The sequence below is a fragment of the Bison bison genome, unplaced genomic scaffold, assembly GCF_000754665.1.
Source record: "Bison bison bison isolate TAMUID 2011002044 unplaced genomic scaffold, Bison_UMD1.0 scf7180017864252, whole genome shotgun sequence".
Classification (NCBI taxonomy): Eukaryota; Metazoa; Chordata; class Mammalia; order Artiodactyla; family Bovidae; genus Bison; species Bison bison.
This window is the reverse complement of record NW_011494824.1, coordinates 3,776,063-3,800,761: the sequence shown is the minus strand read 5'-3', so window position 1 is coordinate 3,800,761 and position 24,699 is coordinate 3,776,063. Positions and strand designations below refer to the sequence as shown.

The following is a 24,699-nucleotide window of genomic DNA, read 5'->3' as shown; positions in this document are numbered from 1 at the left end:
GAAAACAGAGTATTCACAGGAAAAGGAGTTCTAATACACGCACTGTTTGGCAAAAATTCTTTTGGCCCTTTCCTAATGGGCAATTACACAGCTAAACCAGAGAAGCACAACCTTAAGGGCTTCTTCCCTAAGAAGGAAACATGTGATGTGTCTCTTGATCCAAAGCCCAAGCAGAAACGTAGTGGCTGCCAGGAAAAGAACCAGGACTTGTGAAGAAAAAGATTCTACACTTAGAACTATAATTTTTATAGCATAGGGCTGCAGGCTCCTCCCAGCATGAATTACGCAAAAGAATACTAGAGAAGTGCCCTGTGCAACCTCATTGTAACACTTTTAAGCAATACAATTAATTAGAATGACTGGACTGAAACTAATACAGTAGAAACTTCCAATGACTATACAGTCAATCTATAAGGATTATCAACTCATTTTCATAAAGTTGCCCATTTTTAAAAGTCCTGGCATTAAAAACAGTGTTTTGGTAGGGGATTACATTTATTTTAAAAAAGTAAAGTTTACCATGATGCACTTTACCTACTTTGGCAGATCTTTCTTTTTGTTAATACAAATAGATCTTGGCAAACTCTTCCTATAATCTTAATAATTGCTTTGCCTGATGGACCAAAACCCAAAAATCTGAGTAACATCTAAGAATATCTAACATCTAACATCTATAATTAGTAACTTTTTTAAAGGATTTTTTAAAAAATTTATTCACAGGCTGAATTTGTTATAAGAAATAAATCATTTCAAAAGTTAAAGTACTGTTTAATGTAAATTATCAGTACAGTAAAAATGTTAACAAACTACTACCTTAATTAAAAACAACAAATGGAAAACCTAGTGAGTATAAATTTCAAAAATACATTTTCAACATACATTAAAAAAAACTTTAAAACTTCTTTAAATTATTAATCAAAAAATTGATAGTTAATGAAGTAAGACATAAACACATTCCAGGGTGCCTCTAAATTTGCCTTTATCTAACAACCAGATAAATACACAAATGCTAGGGAAGGAGAGCGAGCCCCAGAGGAAGAATGAAAATACGTGGGTTCGAGTGACATATACTGAGCTAAGCAGCCTCAGTGCATTTCAGGTTTTCAACTCGAGAAGGGCACAAGCCCTTCCAGCTTTAAAATTCCATCCCATTCTACCACACAGGAAAGACTCTTAGTTATTCCCATTAGGATTCCTAAGTCATGAAAGCTAGCTTATAATAAATTTACTCAATATCCTTGGCCTCAAAATAAAAGTAGTTCTGTTAAGGGCTTAAAAACAGAATTTGAGATATTGTGTGATATTATTCTGTAATATTAAATGGAAACCAACTGCCTAAAACCATTATATATGTTCAGAACATTAAGTCAAATTTCAGCCTCTAAAGAAGTAACTTTTTAAGGTTTATCCCCTAATCTGTTTAAGAAAAAAAGACAGAATATACCGGTATGTGTATTTTTTTTTTAACTTTACAATATTGTATTGGTTTTGCCAAATATTGAAATGAATCCACAGTATGTGTATTTTAAAGCTCACAAAAATTCTTTTCATAATAGATTAAAATATCAATTAAATTTTGTGTAATCTATTAAAATTTTTTCTATATGTTTTCATAGTAACCAGCAACTATGATCAGTAAGTCATTCATTTGTATCCCAATGAAGAGTAAAATATGTAGGTCTACTTACTAAACAATCAGTCCTCTTACACAGAGACCAAAGAAACACACAGAAGGTCTAGGTAAAGTGAAATGCACGATTCTATGTTGTTAATTTCAATCCAACTTCAGTCCACTTGATGGATTCCGATTGCAGATAAAATACTTAAGAAAATTTTAGGCCATTTTGTTTATATGATTCCCAAGTTGAATGCTCCTCCTTCTTATAAAATTTCAATTTGCTTTATTAAGCACTCAAATCTGGTATTAGTGGACCTAAATTTGCAACCATCATTGGAATATTCTTCTTGCTAAGTCCTGCATTACAATATAGATACCTAAAATAAACAATTTTAGGACAGTATATTATCTTTTTCAATAAATGGTCTTTAACGTAGCTGATGTTTTTAAATTTTCTTTTTCTTCTTTAAATTCAAGAATATAGTCAAAAAGAGGTCGAGATTCATTTCATATTGGTATTTCTAATTGCTTCAGTTCCTTTACAGAGATTACTTGCCTCAAGCAAAGTACCATTGAAAGCATATCTTCATAATATTTGAGTTTAAAATGTAAATTACTTCTTTATTTTGGTACCTTGTAGGTGGCATAACATGGAAATCTAAACTCTGGGATCTAGAATCAAGCCATCCAACTCCAACTTTACTTGCTGAGTAATCTTGGGCAAGTTAGCTCAGATTCTCTAAGCTTTAGTTTCTCAAACTATAAAACTAGATAATATAGTACCTGCTTCATAGTGTGGTTAAGATTTAATAATGTAATATATATACAGTGATTAGCTCTGTGCTTCACACAAAGTAAATCCTGGATAAGTGTTATCTCTTGTTAGAATTATTGTTACAGTGTGATAATATTCTCCAGGCCAGAATACTGGAGTGGGTAGCCTTTCCCTTCTCCAGGGGATCTTCCCAACCCAAGGATCAAACTCACATCTCCTGCACTGCAGGTGGATTCTTTACCAGCTGAGCCTCAAAGGAAGCCCAAGAATAATGGAGTGGGTAGCGTATCCCTTCTCCAGCGGATCTTCCCAACCCAGGAACTGAACCAGGATCTCCTGCATTGCAGGCAGATTCTTTACCAACTAAGCTATCAGGGAAGCCCATTACAGTGTGAAAGCATTAGTCAACTCCAAAATCAGTAACAAGATGATACTTCTTGAAAATAACTTACTAAAACAGCCTATATCTTATGAAATTGAGAGACATTACTAAGTTAGCACTAGATCGTACTTTGTTGCAGATAATGTTTTTTCAAATCAGAACCTTAACTGGATGGAATCTTAAGCTCTCTTTGAATACAGATCTGCCAACTGAACAGGGCTGGGAAAAACTATAGCCAACTATGTTATTCGTAAGAACCTCAGAAAGTTATATGTAACTAGGACAAAACAGACCTATTTTGAAACAATTAGCACTTGTAAAGCAGTTAACTATTCGGTTAAAATTCATCATCTTCCCCATTCAATCTATATTTACCGAATTCCCTATAGAATTTTCTTCCAACACCCATCTCCCCTATCTAAAATATATTTTTTCACTAATAAGTCAAAGAACTTATACTTAAAATGCTAGGCTAATTTCTGCCAATTAAGAAAAGAATTATTTTGTGCTGTGCTTAGTCACTCAGTCGTGTCTGACTCTGTGCGACCCCATGCACTGTAGCCCACCAGGCTCCTCTGTCCATCGGGATTCTCCAGGCAAGACTACTGGAGTGGGTTGCCATGCCCTCCTCCAGGAGATCTTCCCAACCCAGGGATCAAGCCCAGGTCTTCCACATTGCAAATGGATTCTTTACCGTCTGAGCCACCAGGGAAGCCCAATTATTTTAATCTGCATATATTTAATGATATATTGATTAAATAAAATATGACTTGTTAGTATGGACAGATATGGAATCAAAACCTTTAATAAAAATATGTAACACTACTGACACTCAGGATTAACCAAAGAAGTCAGATTGACAACATAATCTCAAAAGAAACTAAAATCAAGAGTTAAACATGTACTATCCATAAGGAATCGCTTCTCACATTCCAAAGCAACCTCGCAATGCTGCTGAAAGATTTTTAGGAAAATAATTTCATATATTTGGTGGAGAGAGGCTCCTTAACCATACAACAAGAACACACAAATTTTCTCCAACAAGAATGTACTCCACAATGCATTCATTAACTCAGCAGTTGCGCAAGTAAGAAGTCATGGCAGCTACCTCTCCTACCAAAACAACGATGTTAAATGGGGCTGAGACTGCTGTTTGGAATAAAAATAAAACAATAAGTGGGAATTCTGTGTACACACAAAAACTGGTAACAGCTTGACATTTAGTTTTAATATTCCATGTGCTGTAATTATATCCGAAGTATTGTGAACATCACAGCCTAAAATGTATGTCCTACTGTTCTATTTAATGAAATATCCGGTATTAATTCAGCACTTTCAATAATAAAAGTGTTCCTCTCCATCTGAAAGTGAACAGTAAATAGTGCTCAAAGCTCGAAGAGAAATAATTTATAATATTTCAACAGTTTATGCCCTTTTATAAGATAGTCATAATGCTTTACAGCTTTCATTTGCATAAAATACTATGAATAATTATTTCAAAGGATTATTACCTAGATAAGATTTTTCAGAGAAAAAGGATCATTGCAAAATTCCACCATATGATAGGGAAGTCCCTTCCTCAAAAGAATGCCAGTTCTCAGTACATAGACCTTCCTCAAATAAGAACTTAGACCACCACATACTGCACAATTCTGAAGTAACTATATATATGTGTCACTCAAATTTAAAATATCTACAGGAAAGGACCAATTAATGATGCTACCTTAATATATGAGTTTTTTAAAAGTAGATTTTTGACAATAAAATATAAACACTTTCAAACAAATATATAATTTATTCTATACTCACACATCCATAAGTAGTACATAATCTTTACTGTTTTTTGGAATTCTACAGGGATATCTACAGAAAAATCCTGATAAAAACAAGGGCCCACAGGAAAGTTGTCAGGAAGAGGTGGCCAATTGTTTTTTCTGCCTGCAAATTTAAAAAAAAGGAAGTTATTTATATAAGTACAAATATTGCAATTCTTTTTGCATGTAATTTGTTTCATAATAAAGAACATTATCTATTCTTTTAATAGGAGTTTAAAAATATAACACTGTAATATCTACATTCCTACAACTCTGAAAACCAAGCTTTCTATTTTTAAAAATTTTCCCAGAATATCAATTAGATGGTAAAATAATTTTCCAGTGTCATACCATACCACTTATGTAAGTTGAAACAAGAAAAGAAAAAAAGGGCATAGGGACATATGCTGTGACTCTTCCCTAAAAAGAGATTTATTTCAAAGTCCCAAGACTCTGGCTCTCACATGAAACCCATGCAGATTTTAAGTCTCTACCATTTCCTCCTCTGTATCTACAATCTTTAAATATAATTCCTAACCCACATAGAGAGGCAAAACCTGCTTCTAAACTTTTGAGTTTTCTTCTGTTAACTCCATGAAGAAACACAAGCTAACTAATACCAAAGAATCAAATCTGGAAATCTCCCAAGTCTGGAAAAAGTTGTCAAAAGAAGAGATGTAAGAAAAGCATAAAAATATGTGAAAACTACATGAAACAATCATGAGAAAGAAGTTAAGGAATTACAGCACCTTCAAAAACCTAGAGAAAAAAATTCCAATTGTAAGGAGAAAAAATGTGTCTATAAAAAGAAATTAGACCAAAAATAGGGCTTGGGAAGTGGCGGCGAGAGTGGGGAGATAAAAAACTAAAATTAAGTCAAAACATTGAAAACAAAAAGTAAAAACAGCACCTAAAGGCCATTTTCTCATTTTACATATCATATCCCACACTCATAAATTAGATTTTACATACTTTTTCATAGATCAGGAAAATTTTCATAGTGGAAAAAAAGCATCCTCTATTTCTGATTCTTCCCAACATGCCTCCACTGTTTTATCACTCCTTTCAAACTTTATATAGTTCACACATCTCTCATACAAGTCTCATACTACTTGAGAAGCTGAGAAGAGTAGTAAAGAACAGAGGCTCTGAAACTAGAAACACCTACACATCTATTGTCTAGGAGACCCTGAACAACTTACTCAACCTCCTGAAGACTCTGTTTCTACATTTGTAAAGTGAGAACAACTTACCACCCTTCCTATAATTGTACTGAGGATGAAATGAGTTAACAGATGAAAAGTACTTAAATGTATAACATACAGCAAGTCCCTTAATTTCTCACACTTCATTACTATTTCATTTACTAAAACATCTCTCATAGAAGCAATTTGTATTAGTCAAAGTTAAGGGAACAGGACAGATTTTTGTTACATTAATTTTAGAAACACTGCTCTCAATTAAACTTTTAGTTCCTCCTTTCACAGATGCTGTCTCTGATGTTGCAAGTGAGAAACGGCCCAGGATAAATGTGTCCTTATGAGGCCCTTGTCGCTATTCAGTCACTCAGTCATGTCCAACTCTCCAACTCCATGGGCTGTGGCATGCCAGGCTTCCCTGTCCACCATCACCCAGAGCTTGCTCAAACTCATGTCCATTGAGTCGATGATGCCATCCATCCTCTGTCCTCTGCCAACCATCTAGTCCTCTGTCATCCCCTCCTCCTCCTGCCTTCCATCTTTCCCAGCATCAGGGTCTTTTCTAAAGAGACAGCTCTTCACATCAGGTGTATCGGAGCTTTAGCATCAGTCCTTCCAAGGAATATTCAGGGTTGATTTCCTTTAGGATTAACTGGTTGGATCTCCTTGCAGTCCAAGGGATTCTCAAGAGTCTCCTCCAACACCACAGTTTAAAAGCATCAATTCTTCGGTGCTCAGCCTTCTTTATGGTCCAACTCTCACATCCATGCATGACTACTGGAATAACCATAGCTTTGACTAGATGGACCTTTGTTGGCAAAGTAATGTCTCTGCTTTTTAATTGTCATAGCTTTTTTAGTATGAAAAGGCAAAGATATATGACATGAGGCCCTAGACTTATATATTCTAAGATAAAGAAAAAACAGGTAGTATATTATCACTCTAACATTGTCATGCCATAACTATCCAGACATACTCACAGTAATTTGTCTAGCTCTCTCATCCCTTTGTATCCAGAGACTTTCTAGTTCTCCCTAAGCTACTCCTTTGAACTCACTGATCTTTGGCAGTCACAGCCTAAATGGATTTCACATCAAATAATTGATTCGATTCACCTCTTACTTATTTCTTTGCTGTTGCTGTGTCTGCTAAGTTGTGTCCAACTCATTTGAGACCTGATGGACTGTAGCCCACCAGGCTCCTCTGTCCATGGGATTCTCCAGGCAAGAATACTGGAGTGGGTTGTTTTTTCCTTCTCCAGAGGATCTTCCTCAGCCAGGGATCAAATCCACATCTCCTGCATTGGCACACGGATTCTTTACCACTGAACCACCAGGGAAGTTACTTATTTGGCACCATCAAAATACCCAAGCTTCCGAGAGTTACCATAGGTGTTATTTTTTAAACTTGGTTTGACATATATGGATATACTTGTGAGGACAGAGGCAGATTAACTTGAAATTGGTCTGAATAAACCAGAAGTTACCAGCTAAATGCAGTCCAAACATAGGGTATACTCCTAAGTACTCACAAAGCTTCAGTAGACCCAGCTGAAGGTCCAAGTGCAGAATGAAAGGCTCCTGATTTACAATAAAGTAAAACCATATTTTCATTCACTTGTGAAGAGTCTAACACTGTTCTAATCTATTAAAACATTGCAAATCAGCCAAGATCAGAGAACTACAGAGTATCAAGTAGGAAATCTGCCATGTCTGAGCTCCTTGGTAGAATAACAGGGTAGAATTTTATCTACAAACCAAATGACCTAGAGCTGGTGCAGGTCTATTAAAGAGGTTAAGTCATTTTTATTTCAAACATCTCTGGACACTACCATGTTGACTGAGGTTCTGCATTTCTCGTTCTCGACGGTCTAACTCCGCTGCTTTTCTTTCTAGTTCTTCCTGGCGCTTAAGAAGTTCAGCTTGGGCCAAGGCATGTTCCTAAACAGAAAATAAGGGAACATGCTGTCAGGAGTAGAAAATACAGTAATATTTCTGCTTCTACTATACTCCTACTTCTCTACTATGCTAGAAACTTAATTCAACTACTACTCCACATTATAGGAATTCACTGAAGATTACAGTTTTAGAAAATATTATGGAACTATTTGGCCCAGTTTGGCCTTCTGGTTATGAAAACCCTCAATAGGAATGTTGGGCCCATTAGGACAAGAAAAAATTCTCTCAGTAAGAGAAGTTATAATCCTAAGGTAATTGGGAAAATGAAATTAAGGGGAACCATGGCTAAATTCAAATGAGGGACAGAGACAGAACAGATGAGGAAAAGGGACAAATGGAGAAAAGGGCGACTGAATTTAGCGCTTACAAACTGGATTAAATGGCACCCAAGGTTCCCAGCGCAAGAATACCATATAATACATTATATTTTACAAGACAATGAGCTACAAGGAAGATATGGTTAAGAAATTCGGGTTTATAACTCCATCTGCCTTTATGTAATACCAGGCATCTTATTCATCTTTTTTCTTGGTATTTCTGCCACCTTCTATTGACTACCAATATACTTTGCTTAGCCATCCTAACTCTCTTCCAATAATATCTATCTGATCTTATCATTGTTACTGTAATGGAATTGTGTATTAAAAAGTGAGACCAAAAGCAATAAAAATTTCACTACACAAGTTATACACCAAGATGACAGGAATTCAATAACTGCTAATAATGGAGCAAAGCAAATCAATACTTTAAAAATGAGGTATGAGTATTACAAGGCTGAGAAACTACTAACCCAGCTTCAAAAGTGAGTTAAAAATTAAACAAGAAGGATAAATCAACCACATTCCAATAAAATTAAATAATAAGGAATACTATATAAAGAAATATTTTGCTCTGAAAGCAAATGTTATTGATATTGTAATTTCCCATATGAATTAACACATGTAACATGAACTAACCTTTGCAATCTGTGTATAAGCTGGATGTTCTTCTGTTGGCTTCATTATTGCTGGCTGTGTACTGGGTACGTTAGGCATTTTCACATTACCTGGTGGAGGCTAGGAGATTAAGAAAAGGACAAATTACATAGCATAGAAACCCAACTTCAACTTCTTTCAAAAAGTGTATCAATAAAAACCAAAATGCCAAGAACTGCCTCACTTGCTCCCCTAACTTCTCATAATCAAGTGTGTGGCAATGAGCTACTTAAGAGTTTCATCTCCATTTTCTCAAGCTTGTTCGTTTCTTAACTCTTCAGTTTGGCTGCTACTTCCAGCACTACAGCACTGGCACTCTCCTGCAGAACACTATACATTAAAAACAAAACGAAAACAAAAAACCCTGCAAGTATGTCTTTTTAGTAAAATACAGATAGCACCAAATTGAAGAATTTATACCAAGGTTAACTGTGCACTAGGTTAACTGTCCACTCTTTCCATCTAACAAAGTTATATGCCAGTGACCCTGAAAAGTAAATACGAACAGTCTTGGCAGAACCCCAGTAATACTCCTTGAAAAGAATAAGAGGGAAGATATTAGGGAGATGGAAAATAAACTGCACAGCTCTACTCTGCCAATGAGGAGCTGAACTTCAAAAAGTAGGTAGATATCTACAAGTAGGGAATTGGTTACATTACTATATACACATATAATGCAGTCATCAAAAGGAATGAGTTAGCTCTACAGAAGAACGCCCTTTAAATACTAAATGAAATAAAGCCAACTACAGACCAGCTTGCATATGACCAACTTTTTTTTCTTTTATGAAATCAGTTGTATACGTCCAATTTTTTAATAAACACAGTTATATATGTCCAGAAAAATATCTAGAATGTCCCAGCAACCTATCAGAGATTTGTTCCTTTTGCTTTATACATTCTCTGTTAATTGCCTTCTCTCCTCACTATACTACTTTTTCTTCTGTCAAAAAATAATTGTAGATATTCTATAAAATAGCCACAAGAAAAAGAGGACAAGAAGAAAGGGAAGGAGAAGAAGAAAAAAAAGAAAACAAAACATGCAAGCAATCAGCTGCAGAGAGAAGTTCAATGATCAGAAGAACTATTAAACTCGAAGACACCACCCATGCAGCTTGATTTTACTCTGACACAGCAAACAGCAGCCCTGAAAAGGAAGCCAGACACAACCAAAGATATAAATGGAGTACATCTGACTCTAAAATTCCTATGGAAATGTCAAGAGCTAAGAATAGGTCAAAAAATTCTGAAGATGATGAAGGTAGGCAGACCTATAATATCAAGACTTAATACGGAGAGGAGACAAGATAGCAGAAGAATAGGTGGACATGGAGTACATCTTTCTCCACTGATGCATCAAGAAAACACATTCAGATACAAGAAGATCTTGCAGAACACCAGCTAAGAGCTGGCAGGAGCCCCTGACCACCAGAAAGGAATTATAAATCCAAGCAAAACTCAGTAGAATGAAGGCAGGCAGGGAAAAAGAGGAGAGTAAGCAGGACTGGACCTGCACTCAGGGGCTGGGGGAACTGGAGCAGGGGTCAGATGGATACATTAGAGCAACTGTTTGGGACAGAGGGGTAGCATTTGAGGCCGTTGGAGAGTGCAGCAGCTGACCTGTGACAGTCTGAATGGAGTGAGATCCACAAAACCAATCCTCACCACAGTCCTACATACCCTGGAAAGGGACAGAAGTCCCCTGGAATGCATGGTGGCTAAGAGCAGGAGCTTATGGGTTGGAGTGCAATCTCATGGCAAAGTATACTGTTGACTGCAAGGAGATGGCCCAAGGGGACATGAGGGAGAAGACTGCAGTGGTGAATGCCTTTGGAAGAAAGCTGGGCAATGATGGAGTCAAGGCAATACTTCTGAGTCACTCACAGCGGGTGGAGCCATCACTATAGCCTCTGTCCCCCCATATTCCACCACAAGCAGCTGACCAATAAAGACCCCAGAGAGGGTGGCCCTTTAAGTGCCTGATGCAGTAAGCATTAGAGAAGGACCTTTGAACACCAGATACCAGAGGCTAGAAAAAGACTCTACTAGTACCATAGTTCCTGCACCTAAGTCTGCTGGCATCCCTACACACTTGGCACTGCCAGACTCCCTACAATCCAAGCAGCTGCGCCACCTCCACGCTCAGTCCTTACTGGCCACAGTTTCCAGAGGCTAGAAAAAAATCCTAAGGGTCCCACATCTCTTGTGCCTGTGGTTGCCAGATCCCCTCTGTACTTGGCACTACCAGGGTCCCTGCTATCCAAGCAGTTGGGTCACCTCCATACCTGGTACTCACTGGGGCAGACCCAAGTCCTCCAGGGGAGCCACAGGAGCAAACTCCTGTGGATGACCCACATGCGGCTGTTGTTGTTCACTTGCTAAGTTGCGTCTGACGCTTTGCAACCCCATGAAGAACAGCATGCCTTCACTATCTCCTGAGGTTTGCTCAAACTCATGTTCACTGAGTCAATGATGCCATCCACCTATGTCATTCTCTATAGCCCCATTCTCCTCCAGCACTCAGTCTTTCCCAACATCAGGGTCTTTTCCAATGAGTCAGCTCTTCACACAACACAACCAAAGTATTCCTTGGAGCTTCAGGGTCAGCATCAGTCCTTCCAATGAACATTCAGTGTTGGTTTCCTTTAGGAATGACTGGTTTGATCTCCTTGCTATCCAAGGGACTCTCAAGAGTCTTCTCCAGCACCACAGTTTCAAAGCATCAAAAATTAAGGAATCGATCCCATTTACCATTGCAACAAAAAGGACAAAGTTCTTGGGAATAAACCTGCTTAAGGAGACAAAAGAGCTGTATACAAAAAAAATGATAAGACACTGATGAAAGAAATCAAAGACAACAAAAACAGATGGAGAGATATTCCATGTTCCTGGGTTGGAAGAATCAATATTGTGAAAATGAATAGACTACCAAAAGCAATCTACAGACTCAATGCAATTGCTATCAAATTACCAATGGCATTTTTCACAGAGCTAGAACAAAAAACTTCACAATTCGTATGGAAACACAAGAGACCCCTGAATAGCCAAAGCAATCTTGAGAAAGAAGAATGGAGCTGGAGGAATCAATCTTCCTGACTTTAGACTATACTACAAAGCTACAGTCATCAAGACAGTACGGTACAGGCACAAAAAACAGAAATATACACCTATGCAACAAGATAGAAAGCCCAAAGATAAACCCACACACTTATGGGCACCTTATCCTTGACAAAGGAGGCAAAAATATACAAAGGCAAAAAGACAGTCTCTCCAATAAGTAGTACTGGGAAAATTGGACAGCTATGTGTAAAAGAATGAAATTAGACTATTTCCTAACAATATATACAGACAAACTGAAAATGGATTAAAGATTTAAATCTAAGACCACAAACTATAAACTCTTAGAGGAAAACAAAGGCAGAACACTCTATGACATAAATCACAGCAAGATCCTCTACTACCCACCTCCTGGAGTAATGGGGGGAAAAAAATTAACAAATGAGACCTAATTAAACTTGAAAGTTTTTGCATGGGAAAGGAAACTACAAACAAAGTGAAAAGACAACACTCAGAATGGAAGAAAATAATGGCAAATGAAATAACTGACAAAGGATTAATCTCCAAAATAGACAAGCAGCTCATGCAGCTCAATACCAGAAACAAACAGCCCAATCGAAAAGTGGGCAGAAGACCTAAACAAACATTTCTCCAAAGAAGACAAACAGATGGCTAATAAATACATGAAAAGATGCTCAACATCACTCATCATTAGTGAAATGCAAGTCAAAACTGCAATGAGATATCTCCTCCCATCAGTCAGAAGGGCCATCATCAAAAAAACAATAAATGCTGGAGAGCGTGTGGAGAAAAGGGAACCCTCTTCCACTGTTGGTGGGCATGTAACTGATACAGCCACTATGGAAAGTCCTTAAAACACTAAGACTGAAACTACCATGTGACCTAACAATCCTACCACCAGGCACATGCCCTGAGAACCCATAACCGAAAAAGACACAGGTGTCCCAATGTTTACCTCAACACTATCTACAACAGCTAGGACATGGAAGCAGTCCAGATGCCCACCACAGATGAACAGAAGCTGTGGAACAGATATACAAAGGAGTATTACTCAACCAAAAGAAGGAATGCATCTGAGTCAGTTCTAATGAGGTGGATGAACCTAGAGCCTATTGTACAGAGTGAAGTCATATCTGAATATCATATATGAATGCATATACATGGAACCTAGAAAGATGGTGCTGATGAACTCATCTGTACGGCAGCAATGGAGATGCACACACAGGAACAGACTTGTGGACATGGGCAGGGGCAGGGTGGAAGGAGGGAGTGGGACGAATGAAGAGTACCATGAAAACATACACAACCACATGTAAAACAGATAGCCACTGGGGATTTGCTGGATGCTCAGGAAGCTCAAACCAGTGCTCTGAGACAATCTAGAGGGGTGGGATGGGGTGGGAGGTGAGAGGGAGGCTCAAGAGGGAGAGGACATATGTATGTATACCTGTGGCTGATTCATGCTGATGTATGGCAGAAACCAACACAATCTTATAAAGCAACTCTCCTTCAATTAAAAATAAATAAAATTTTAAAAAAAGACTTAACGTAGAGACATCCCTGGTGATCCAACGGCTGAGAATCTGCCTGCTGTTTTGAGGGACACGGGCTCGATTCCAGGTCCAGGAAGATCCCACATGTCACATGGCAACTAAGCCTGTGCACCACAACCACTGAAGCCTGTGTGCCCGAGAGCCCATGCTCCTCAACCAAAAAAGCCTCCAAAATGAAAATCCCAAGCACTGCAACTAGAGAGCAGCTGCCGCTGGCCAACTAGAGAAAGCCCATGAGCAGCAATGAAGATCCACTGCAACCAAAAAAAAAAAAATCATAATAATTTTTTTTTAAGAAAAAGATTCAATATGGTAATAAACAGTGTGGTACAGATGCCAAAGACATAGAAAACACCAATATATAGCAGGGAAACAGAAATAAACCCTGTAAAACTTAATACCTAATAGAAGTCATACCACAAAACAGTGGAGAAATAATGTATTAGTCAATAACTGGAGCTGAGATAACTGGTTAACCAGATGGAATAATTAAACTAGATTTCCTACTTGATATCACATACAAATACATAAAAAGCAGAGACTTTGCTGACAAAGGTTCATCTAGTCAAAGCTATGATTTTTTCGTAGTCAGGTGTGGATGTGAGAGTTGGACCATGAAGAAGGCTGAGTACAGAAGAATTGATGCTTTTGGACTGTGGTGCTGGAGAAGACTCTTGAGAGTCCCTTGGACTGCAAGGAGATCAAACCAGTAAGTCCAGAGGAAATCAATCCTGAATATTCATTGGAAGGACTGATGCTAAAGCTCCAATACTCTGGCCATCTGATGTGAAGAGTTGACTCCTTAGAAAAGACCCTGATACTGGGAAAGATCGAAGGCAGGAGGAGAAAGCGTTGGATGGCATCACTGAGTCAATGGACATGAGTTTGAGCAAGCTCTGGGAGATGGTGAAAGACACGGAAGTCTGGCATGCTGCGTCCATGGGGTTATCAAGAGTCAGATATGACTGAGCAACTGAACAACAATCACATACAAAAATAAATTCTATGTGGATCAATTACGTAAAGGTGAAAAAACAAAATTTAAACACTTTTAGGAGGGAATGCAAATCACTCCAGTATACTTGCCATGAGAACCCCACGAGCCGTATAAAAAGCAAAAAGATGTAACACCGAAAGATGAATCCCCCAGGTCGGAATGTGTCCAATATGCTACTGGCTAAGAGGGGAAGACAACTACTAACAGCTCCAGGATGATGAGGCTGGCCAAAGCGAAGATGACGCTCAGCTGCGGATGTGTCTGGTGATGAAAGTAAAATCCAGTGTTGCATAAGAACCTGGAAAGCTAGATCCATGAATGAGAGGGTAACAGGCAGGAAGGCCAGGGGTCTCCAAACTGAGGAAATAGCCTGCAAGCGTCAGACATTTTTATCTCTTTTAAGGGGCAGGAGGAAACAAACTAGCCGTATTTTTTCCTTCTCTATACAAATTTAAAAGGAGTTTCTCCTAAAATACTGTGTTGCCATAATGACATCTGGTTTCTCCTGAAGTTAACTATTCTCAAACCTTGAGATAACCAATGCATTTTTCTTATGAAAATGTTTGTCTTTAGCTATGCTAATATGCTATGCATTTACCCCAAACTCTGTCTTCAAGTCGGTTCCGCCTCTTGGCTCAGAACCTACTTGACAAACCAGTATGTTATACTCAGATATTGTTCCCCTAATCTATGTAAATTAAACTATTTGTATGGTAATCTGTCCTTCCACAAGATTCAACTTAATCATTTTATGGCCCAGGATGAACCATTTGGTGCCAAGATTATCCCAAAATGCATCTTACGGGTGAGGGGCCTGGTGCCATTCTGAGTTTTAAGACATTCATTTCTTTCATTAACAGACTGCTAGTGACTATGCAACATCCAGCTGAAGACTAGCAGGGGGGGTACTCTTTCTGCCCCCTTCTGATGCCTATGTCAGAAGCTTTCTCTATCTCCTTTATAATTTAATAAAACTTTATTACACAAAGCTCTGAGCGATCAAACTTTGTCTCTGGCCCCGGATTGAATTCTTCTCCTCCGGGGGCCAAGAATCCCGGCCGTCTTTTTTCATTCAGCAACAACCTTTCATGAATCAAGGCAAATTGGACATGGTCCAGCAGGAGACAGCAAGAGTAAACATCGACATCCTAGGAATCAGTGATCTAAAATGGATGGGAATGGGTGAATTTACAGCAGATGACCATTATATCTACTACTGTGGGCAAGAATCCCTTAGAAGAAATGGAGTAGCCATCACAGTCAATAAGAGAGCTCGAAATGTAGTACTTGAATGCAGTCTCAAAAACGACAGAATAATCTCGGTTCATATCCAAGGCAAACCATTCAATATCACAGTAATTCAAGCCTATGCCCCAACCACTGATGCTAAAGAAGCTGAAGTTAATCAATTCTATGAAGACCTAGAAGACCTCCTAGAACTAATACCAAAACAAAAATATGTCCTTTTCATTACAGGGGACTGGAATGCCAAAGCAGGAAGTCAAGAGATATCTGGAGTAACAGGCAAGTTTGGCCTTGGGGTATAAAATGAAGCAGGTCAAAAGCTAACAGAACCCTGCCAAGAGAATGCACAGCTCATAGCAAACACCCTTTTTCAACAACAAAAGAGATGACTTTACATATGAACAACATCAAATAGTAAATACCAAAATAAGATTGATTACATTCTTTGTAGCCAAAGATGGAGAAGCTGTTCTACAGACAGCAAAAACAGAGCTGGAGCTGACTGCAGCTCAGATCATCAGCTTGTCATAGCAAAATTCAGGCTTAAACTAAAGAAAGTGGGGAAACCACAAGGCCAGCCAGGTACAACTTATATCAAATCCCCCATGAATATACAGTAGAAGTGACAAAGAGATTCAAGGGATTAGATCTAGTAAACAGAGTGCCTGAAGAACTATGGACAAAGGTCCATGATATTGTACAGGAGGCAGTGAACAAAACCATCTCAAAGAAAAACAAAAGCGAGAAGGCAAAACTGTTGTCTGAGGAGGCTTTACAAATAGCTGAAGAGAGAAGAGAAGTGAAAAGCATGGGAGAAAGGTAAAGGTAGACCCAACTAAGTTCCAGAGAACAGCAAGGAAGAGACAAGAAGGCCTTCTTTAATAAACAACACAAAAAAGTAGAGGAAAACCACAGAAGGGGAAAAGACCAGAGATCTCTTCAAGAAAACTGGAACTATCAAAGGAACATTTCATTCAAATATGGACACAATAAAGGACACAAACAGTAAAGACCTAACAGAAAAGATCAAGAAATGGAAAGAATACACAGAAGAACAGTACAAAAAAAATCTTAATCACCCAGATAACAATGTTGGTGTAGTCACTTACCCAGAGCCAGACATTAATGAAGTCAAGTGGGCCTTAGGAAGCACTGCTCTCAATAAAGTTAGTGGAGGCTGCGATGGAATTCCAGCAGAGCTATTTAAATCTTTTAAAAGATGATGCCATTGAAGTGCTACACTCAATATCCAAAGTGCCAGCAAATTTGGAAAACCCAGCAGTGGCCACAGAACTGAAAAAGGTCAATCCTCATCCCAGTTCCCAAGAAGGGCAGTATGAAAGAATGTTCAAACCACTGGATAACTACACTCATCTCCCACGCTACTAAGGTTATGCTCAAAATCCTGCATGCTGGGCTTTAGCATTATTTGAACTGAGAACTTCCAGACGTCCAAGCTGGGCACTGAAAAGGCAGAGGAAACAGAGATCAAATTGCCAACATTTGCTGGATCAGAGACAAAGCAAGGGAATTCCAGAAAAACATCTACCTCTGTTTCAGTGACTTCGCTAAAGCCTTTGAATGTGTGGATCATAACAAACTGTAGAAAACTCTTAAACAGATGGGAATACCAGACCATCATACCTGTCTCCTGAGAAACCTGCATTTGGGTCAAGACGAAACAGTTAGAACCCTGTATGGAACAACTGACTGGTTCAGGATTGAGAAAGGAGTATGACAAGGTTACATATGCTCACCCTGCTTAATGAACTTATAGGCAGAGCATATAACAGATACCAGGATGGATGAGTTACAAGCTGGAATCAAGACTGCTGAGAGAAATACCAACAACCTCAGATATGGAGATGATACCACTCTAATGGGAGAAAGTGAAGAGGAAATAAAGAACCTCTCAATGAGATAGAGGAAGGAGAGTGTAAAAGCTGGCTTAAAACTCAATATTAAAAAAACTAAGATCATGGCATCTGGTCCTATCATTTCATGGCAAATAGAAGAGAAAAAGGTGGAAGCAGTAACAGATTTCCTCTTCTTGGGTTCTAAAAGCACTGCAGATGGTGACCGGAGCCATGAAATTAGAAGACAATTGCTTCTTGGCAGGAAAGCTATAAAAAGCTGAACACTGTGTTCAAGACATCACTTTGCCAACAAAGGTTCGTACAGTCAAGGCTATGGTCTTTCCAGTAGTCACATATGGTTGTGAGAGCTGGACCATAAAGAAGACAGAGAGCCGAAGAATTGATGCTTTCTAACTGTAGTGCTGGAGAAGACTCTTGAGAGCTCCTTGGAAAGCAAGGAGATCAAACCAGTAAATCCTAAAGGTAATCAACCCTGAATACTCACTGGAAGGACTGCTGCTGAAGCTGAAGCTCTAATACTCTGGCCACGTGATGTGAACAGCTGACTCACTGGAAAAGACCTTGATGCTGGAGAAGACTGAGGGCAGGAGAAGGGGACAACAAAGGGTGAGATGGTTGGATGACATCACCAATACAACTGACATGAGCTTGGGCAAACTCTGGGAGATGGGAAGGGACAAGGAAGCCTGGAATTCTGCAGTCCATAGGGTCACAAAGAGTCAGACAAGACTTGGCAAATGAACAACAAGACGCAAAAAAATATACATGAATATTTTCATGAATTCAAAGCACATAAGAGCTTCTCAAATATATAAGCTATAGAAATATTTGTATATCCTGTCTATGATGTATTGAAAGTGAGTAAAGCAGCCTGATCACTCACCTAGAGCCAAATATCCTGAAATGTGAAGTCAAGTGGGCCTTAGAAAGCATCACTATGAAGAAAGCTAGTGGAGGTGATGGAATTCCAGTTGAGCTATTTCAAATTCTGAAAGATGACTGTGAAAGTGCTACACTTGATATGCCACCAAATTTGGAAAACTCAGCAATGGCCACAGGACTGGAAAAGGTCAGTTTTCATTCCAATCCCAAAGAAAAGCAATGCCAAAGAATGCTCAAACTACCGCACAATTGCACTCATCTCACATGCTAGGAAAGTAATGCTCAAAATTTCCAAGCCATGCTTCAGCAATACGTGAACCGTGAACTTCCTGATGTTCAAGCTGGTTTTAGAAAAGGCAGAGGAACCAGAGATCAAATTGCCAACATCCGCTGGATCATGGAAAAAGCAAGAGAGTTCCAGAAAAACATCTATTTCTGCTTTATTGACTATGCCAAAGCCTTTGACTGTATGGATCACAATAAACTATGGAAAATTCTGAAAGAGATGGGGATACCAGACCACCTGACCTGCCTCTTGAGAAACCTGTATGCAGGTCAGGAAGCAACAGTTAGAACTGGACATGGAACAACAGACTGGTTCCAAATAGGAAAAGGAGTACGTCAAGGCTGTATATTGTCATCCTGCTTATTTAACTTATATGCAGAGTACATCATGAGAAATGCTGGCCTGGAAGAAACACAAGCTGGAATCAAGATTGCCGGGAGAAATATCAATAACCTCAGATATGCAAATGACACCACCCTTATGGCAGAAAGTGAAGAGGAACTAAAGAGCCTCTTGATGAAAGTAGAAGAGGAGAGTGAAAAAGTTGCCTTTCAGAAAAATAAGATCATGGATCTTGTCCCATCACTTCATGGCAAATAGATGGGGAAACAGTGGAAACAGTGGCTGACTTTATTTTGGGGGGCTCCAAAATCATTGCAGATGGTGACTGCAGCCATGAAATTAAAAGATGCTTACTCCTCGGAAGGAAAGTTATGACCAACCTAGATAACATACTCAAAAGCAGAGACATTACTTTGCCAACAAAGGTCCGTCTAATCAAGGCTATGGTTTTTCCTGTGGTCATGTATGGATGTGAGAGTTAGACTGTGAAGAAGGCTGAGCGCCGAAGAATTGATGCTTTTGAACTGTGGTGTTGGAGAAGACTCTTGAGAGTCCCTTGGACTGCAAGGAGATCCAACCAGTCCATTCTAAAGGAGATCAGTCCTGGGTGTTCATTGGAAGGACGAATGCTAAAGCTGAAACTCCAATACTTTGGCCACTTCATGCGAAGAGCTGACTCATTGGAAAGGACCCTGATGCTGGGAGGCATTGGGGGCAGGAGGAGAAGGGGACGACAGAGGATGAGATGGCTGGATGGCATCACCGACTTGATGAACATGAGCTTGAGTAAACTCTGGGAGTTGGTGATGGACAGGGAGGCCTGGCATGCTGTGATTCATGGGGTCGCAAAGAGTCGGACACGACTGAGCGACTGAACTGGAACTGGATTGGACTGGAAAGCAGCCTGGAACTCATAAATGATCAATAAGTTTTGTAAAATTAAGGTGGTAGTTGTTCAGTAGCTCAGTCATGTCCAACTCTTTGCAACCCCATGGACTGCAGCACGCCAGGCTTCCTTGTCCTTCACTATCTACCAGAGCCTGCTCAAACTCATGTCCATTGAGTCAGTGATGCCACCCAACCATCTCACTCTGTCATCCCCTTCTCCTCCTGCCTCCAATGTTTCACAACATCAGGGTCTTGTCTAATGAACTGGCTCTTCAAATCAGTGGCCAAAGTATTAGGGCTACAGCATCAGTTCTTCCAATGAATATTCAGGATTGACTTCCTTTAGGATTGACTGGTTGAGCTCCTTGTAGTCGAAGGACTCTCAAGAGTCTTCAACAACACCACAGTTCAAAAGCATCAATTCTTCAGCTTTTAGACAAAGAATAAGGTTAGCAAATACATAACCCATAAAGTTAATATTAACAAATTCAGCTATACTGAAATACAGTAACAAGGTGAAAAGTCACTCACAAACTGGGAAAAACTGGTTACAACAGACTTCACCAAAAATATCTGCTGCTCAGAATCCAGGAAGAACTGTTACAAATCCATAAAGATACAAACTACTAACAGTAAAACAGGCAAAATACGCGAACAGACAATACAAAGAAAAGAAAACAGGAATGGCCAATAAAATTATGAACTAACGGTTTAACCTCACTAGTAATCAAGAAATATAAAAACAGTGACATACCATTCCAAAACCATGAGATAGGAAAATGTAAAGCCTGAAGTACCAAACTTTGTAATTACAGTGTATACACAGTGATGGTATAAAAATTAAAGCATATGATCAGAAGCTTTTCAAGTCAGTGGGAAAGAAAAGATACTGATAAACAATGCTAGGATAATTATTTAAATGTTTGGGAGAAAAAAAATCAGATCCATATCCCACCAGAATAAATTCCAAATGGATTAAAGTTCAATGTAAAAAGGAAAAAAAGAAACTATAAAGATACTAGAAATAGTACAAATACATAGAATATAGATGACTACCTGATCTTGGCTTGGAGAAAAGCCACAGGGTAGAGATTCACAATGAGAAATCACAATGAAAAGAAAATACACCTGACAACATAAAAATTTAGAGCTCCGATGATATAAAGCATTTCATAGATGAGTTTAAGCCAAGATCTAAATAATAAACAAATATAGACAATTCGTTAATATTTTTCATTATGTACAAATCAGTAAGAAATACAGGAACATGTTACGGGCGGAAATGCATTTTAAATATCCTTAATCAGGCTGCTTACACAAAAGAAATACAAAGAGAAAATAAATATATTCAAAATGTCAACCTCATCAGTAATCAAAAAAATGCAAATTTCACCTAACATTTTTTACACAATCATTACCATGAGACTATCAACATATTTTGGAAAAGATGTGACAAAATGGATATTTCTCACACACTGATATTGGGAATATAAACTAGCTCATAAAATAATCCTGGAGACAATCTGATATTAAGAGCCACTGAAGTATTTATACCCTATGACCCATAAACAGCTACTCCTAAAAAACAGCATACAGAAATAATGCAAGATATGCACAAATATGCGTATGCCAAAATGCTCCCTACAGCATTATTTATAAAAGCAAAAAAGTTAGACATATACCCAAATGTCCAATAATAGATAAAATACAGATAAATTGATAAATTATGATCCATTCATAGGACAGTATTTATGAAGCTATTTAAAAATTCTGAAAGAATAATGAAATGAGAAAAGCTTCTACACAGAAGTTATAAAACAAAACTGTATATACACCATAATCCCAATTTCTTATTTTAAAATGCATCAGTATGTTAACAGTGATTATTTCTGACTAGTGGAATTTAAAGTTTTTTTCTTGTAATTTTTTATCTCTATTATAATTTTTATTATCACAAGAAATATACTCTCTGTTCCAATTGCCTGTTCCCTGACTCCAATATTTCATATTAATAGGCAGAAAACTGACACTGATCAATCCTAACTATTCAACTAGAAAATCAGAGCCCTGAAGTATCACCCTCTTGGTTTAATGAGTAGCAACAACAAAACAGTGACCAAATAAAATGCTGGCAAAGTTAGTTTGGCAGCACAATTCAGAAAAATCATACAAGAAATTATTCAAGAATTCACCCTGGTGAAACTACAGTATAAATTTTTTTTTTAATTAATTATTTTTTATTGAAGGATAATTGCTTTACAGAATTTTGCTGTTTTCTGTCAAACCTAAACATGAATCAGCCATAGGTATCCATATATCCCCTCCCTTTCGAACCTCCCTCCCTACCCCACCCCTCTAGGTTGATACAGAGCCCCTGTTTGAGTTTCCCGAGACATCCAGCAAATTCTCTTGGCTAGCTATTTTACAGTAATGGACAGGAGGCTTGGCATGCTGTGATTCATGGGGTCGCAAAGAGTCGGACACAACTGAGCAATTGAACTGAACTGAATGTAAGTTTCCATGTTACTCTTTGCATACATCTCACCCTCTCCTCCCCTCTCCCCATGGCCATAAGTCTATTCTCCATGTCTGTTTCTCCATTGCTGCCCTGTAAATAAATTCTTCAGTACCATTTTTCTAGATTCTGTATAAATGTGTTAGAAAACGGTATTTATCTTTCTCTTTCTGACTCACTTCACTCTGTAAAACAGGTTCTAGGTTCATCCACCTCATTAGAACTGACTCAAATGTGTCCCTTTTTATGGCTGAGTAATATTCCATTGTGCATATGTACCACAACTTCTTTATCCATTCATCTGTCAATGGACATCTAACTTGCTTCCATATTCTAGCTATTGTAAATAGTGCTGCAGTGAACAATGGGATACATGTGTCTCTTTCAATTTTGGTTTCCTCAGGGTATATGCCTAGGAGTGGAATTGCTGGGTCATATGGTGGTTTTATTCCCAGTTTCTTAAGGAATCTCCATACTGTCTTCCATAGTGGCTGTATCAATTTACATTCCCACCAACAGTGCAAGAGTGTTCCCTTTGCTCCACACCTTCTCCAGCATTTATTGTTTGTAGACTTTTTGATAAGTGCCATTCTGACCAGTGTGAGGTGATATCTCATGAAACTACAGAATAAATTCTTTACTGCTTTAAGTGACAAATGAAGTATTAAGTATAATGAATTAGTAGGTAAGAATGAAGACTGGTTTAGAGCTAGTATTTTATATATCTGAGGTAATAGTTGCTAAGGGTATAGCAACGATGAGAAGGGCTGGAGAAGCACAAATCTCTAATAACACTGACATTAACCTGATAGTTAGTATCCCAATAATTTCTTCAAATTTGTCAATGCTAGCTAAATTTCTGCCCAGCTCTGGAAGCAGTATTTTCATGAGCCACAATATGCGTGATTAGCCACCTCAAGCTGAGTATAGCTCTTGTCATTATTAACAACCTGCTCTGACAATGGCTCCAAATTCTTTTCCAACTTTTCACATCTGCACATACAAATAAAAAGAAAAGTAAAACAATCCACTCAACATTTTCATTTACAGCAACACAGCAGATCACACATTTGTAGAAACACCTCTGATTTGCAGTACCTAAAAATACTGTTCAAAATTGGGAAAAGAGTACATCAAGGCTGCATATTGCCATGCTGCTTACTTAACTTATATGCAGAGTACATCATGAGAAATGCCAGGCTGGATGAATCACAAGATGGAATCAAGATTCCTGGGAAAAATATCAATAACTTCAAATATGCAGATGACACCACCCTTATGGCAGAAAGCAAAGAGGAACTAAAGAGCCTCTTGATGAAGGTGAAAGAGGAGAGTGAAAAAGCTGGCTTAAAACTCAACATTCCAGCTATACTACAAAGTAACAGTCATCAAGACAGTATGGTACTGGCACAAAGACAGAAACATAGATCAATGGAACAAAATAGAAAGCCCAGAGATAAATCCACACACCTATGGACACCTTATCCTTGACAAAGGAGGCAAGGATATACAATGGAGAAAAGACAATCTCTTTAACAAGTGGTGCTGGGAAAACTGGTCAACCACTTGTAAAAGAATGAAATTAGAACACTTTCTCAGAGAAGGCAATGGCACCCCACTCCAGTATTCTTTCCTGGAAAATCCCATGGAAGGAGGAGCCTGGTAGGCTGCAGTCCATGGGGTCGCTAAGAGTCGGACACGACTGAGCGACTTCACTTTCACTTTTTACTTTGATGCATTGGAGAAGGAAATGGCAACCCACTCCAGTGTTCTTGCCTGGAGAATCCCAGGGACGGAGGGAGCCTGGTGGGCTGCCTCTATGGGGTCGAACAGAGTCGGACACGACTGAAGCGACTTAGCAGCAGCAGCAGAACACTTTCTAGCACAATACACAAAAATAAACTCAAAATGGGTTAAAGGTAAGACCAAAAACTATAAAACTCCTAGAGGAAAACATAGGCAAAACACTCTGACGTAAATCATAGCAGGATCCTCTATGATCCACCTCCCAGAGTAATGGAAATAAAAGCAAAAATAAACAAATGGGACCTAATTAAACTTAAAACCTTTTGCACAATGAAGGAAATTATAAGCAAGGTGAAAACACAGCCTTCAGAATGGGAGAAAATAATAGCAAATGAAGCAACTGACAAACAACTAATCTCAAAAATATACAAGCAGCTTGTGCAGCTCAATACCAGAAAAATAAACGACCCAATCAAAAAATGGGCTGAAGAATTAAACAGACATTTCTCCAAATAAGACATACAGATGGCTAACAAACACATGAAAAGATGCTCAACATAGATCGGATTA

General features: G+C 38.5%; 1 protein-coding gene across 1 annotated transcript in view; it reads right to left on the bottom strand.

Moving 5' to 3' along the window:
* SCAMP1 (secretory carrier membrane protein 1) overlaps window positions 1–24,699 on the bottom strand; it is a gene marked incomplete at its 5' end in the record, with an annotated part of 155,581 nt that overhangs the window by 69,796 nt on the left and 61,086 nt on the right. Inside the window, 3 exons of the mRNA XM_010847641.1 lie at window positions 4,585–4,713; window positions 7,620–7,728; window positions 8,703–8,801. Of these exons, the coding sequence (XP_010845943.1) occupies window positions 4,585–4,713; window positions 7,620–7,728; window positions 8,703–8,801 (337 nt within the window). The remainder of the gene's footprint in view (window positions 1–4,584; window positions 4,714–7,619; window positions 7,729–8,702; window positions 8,802–24,699) is intronic.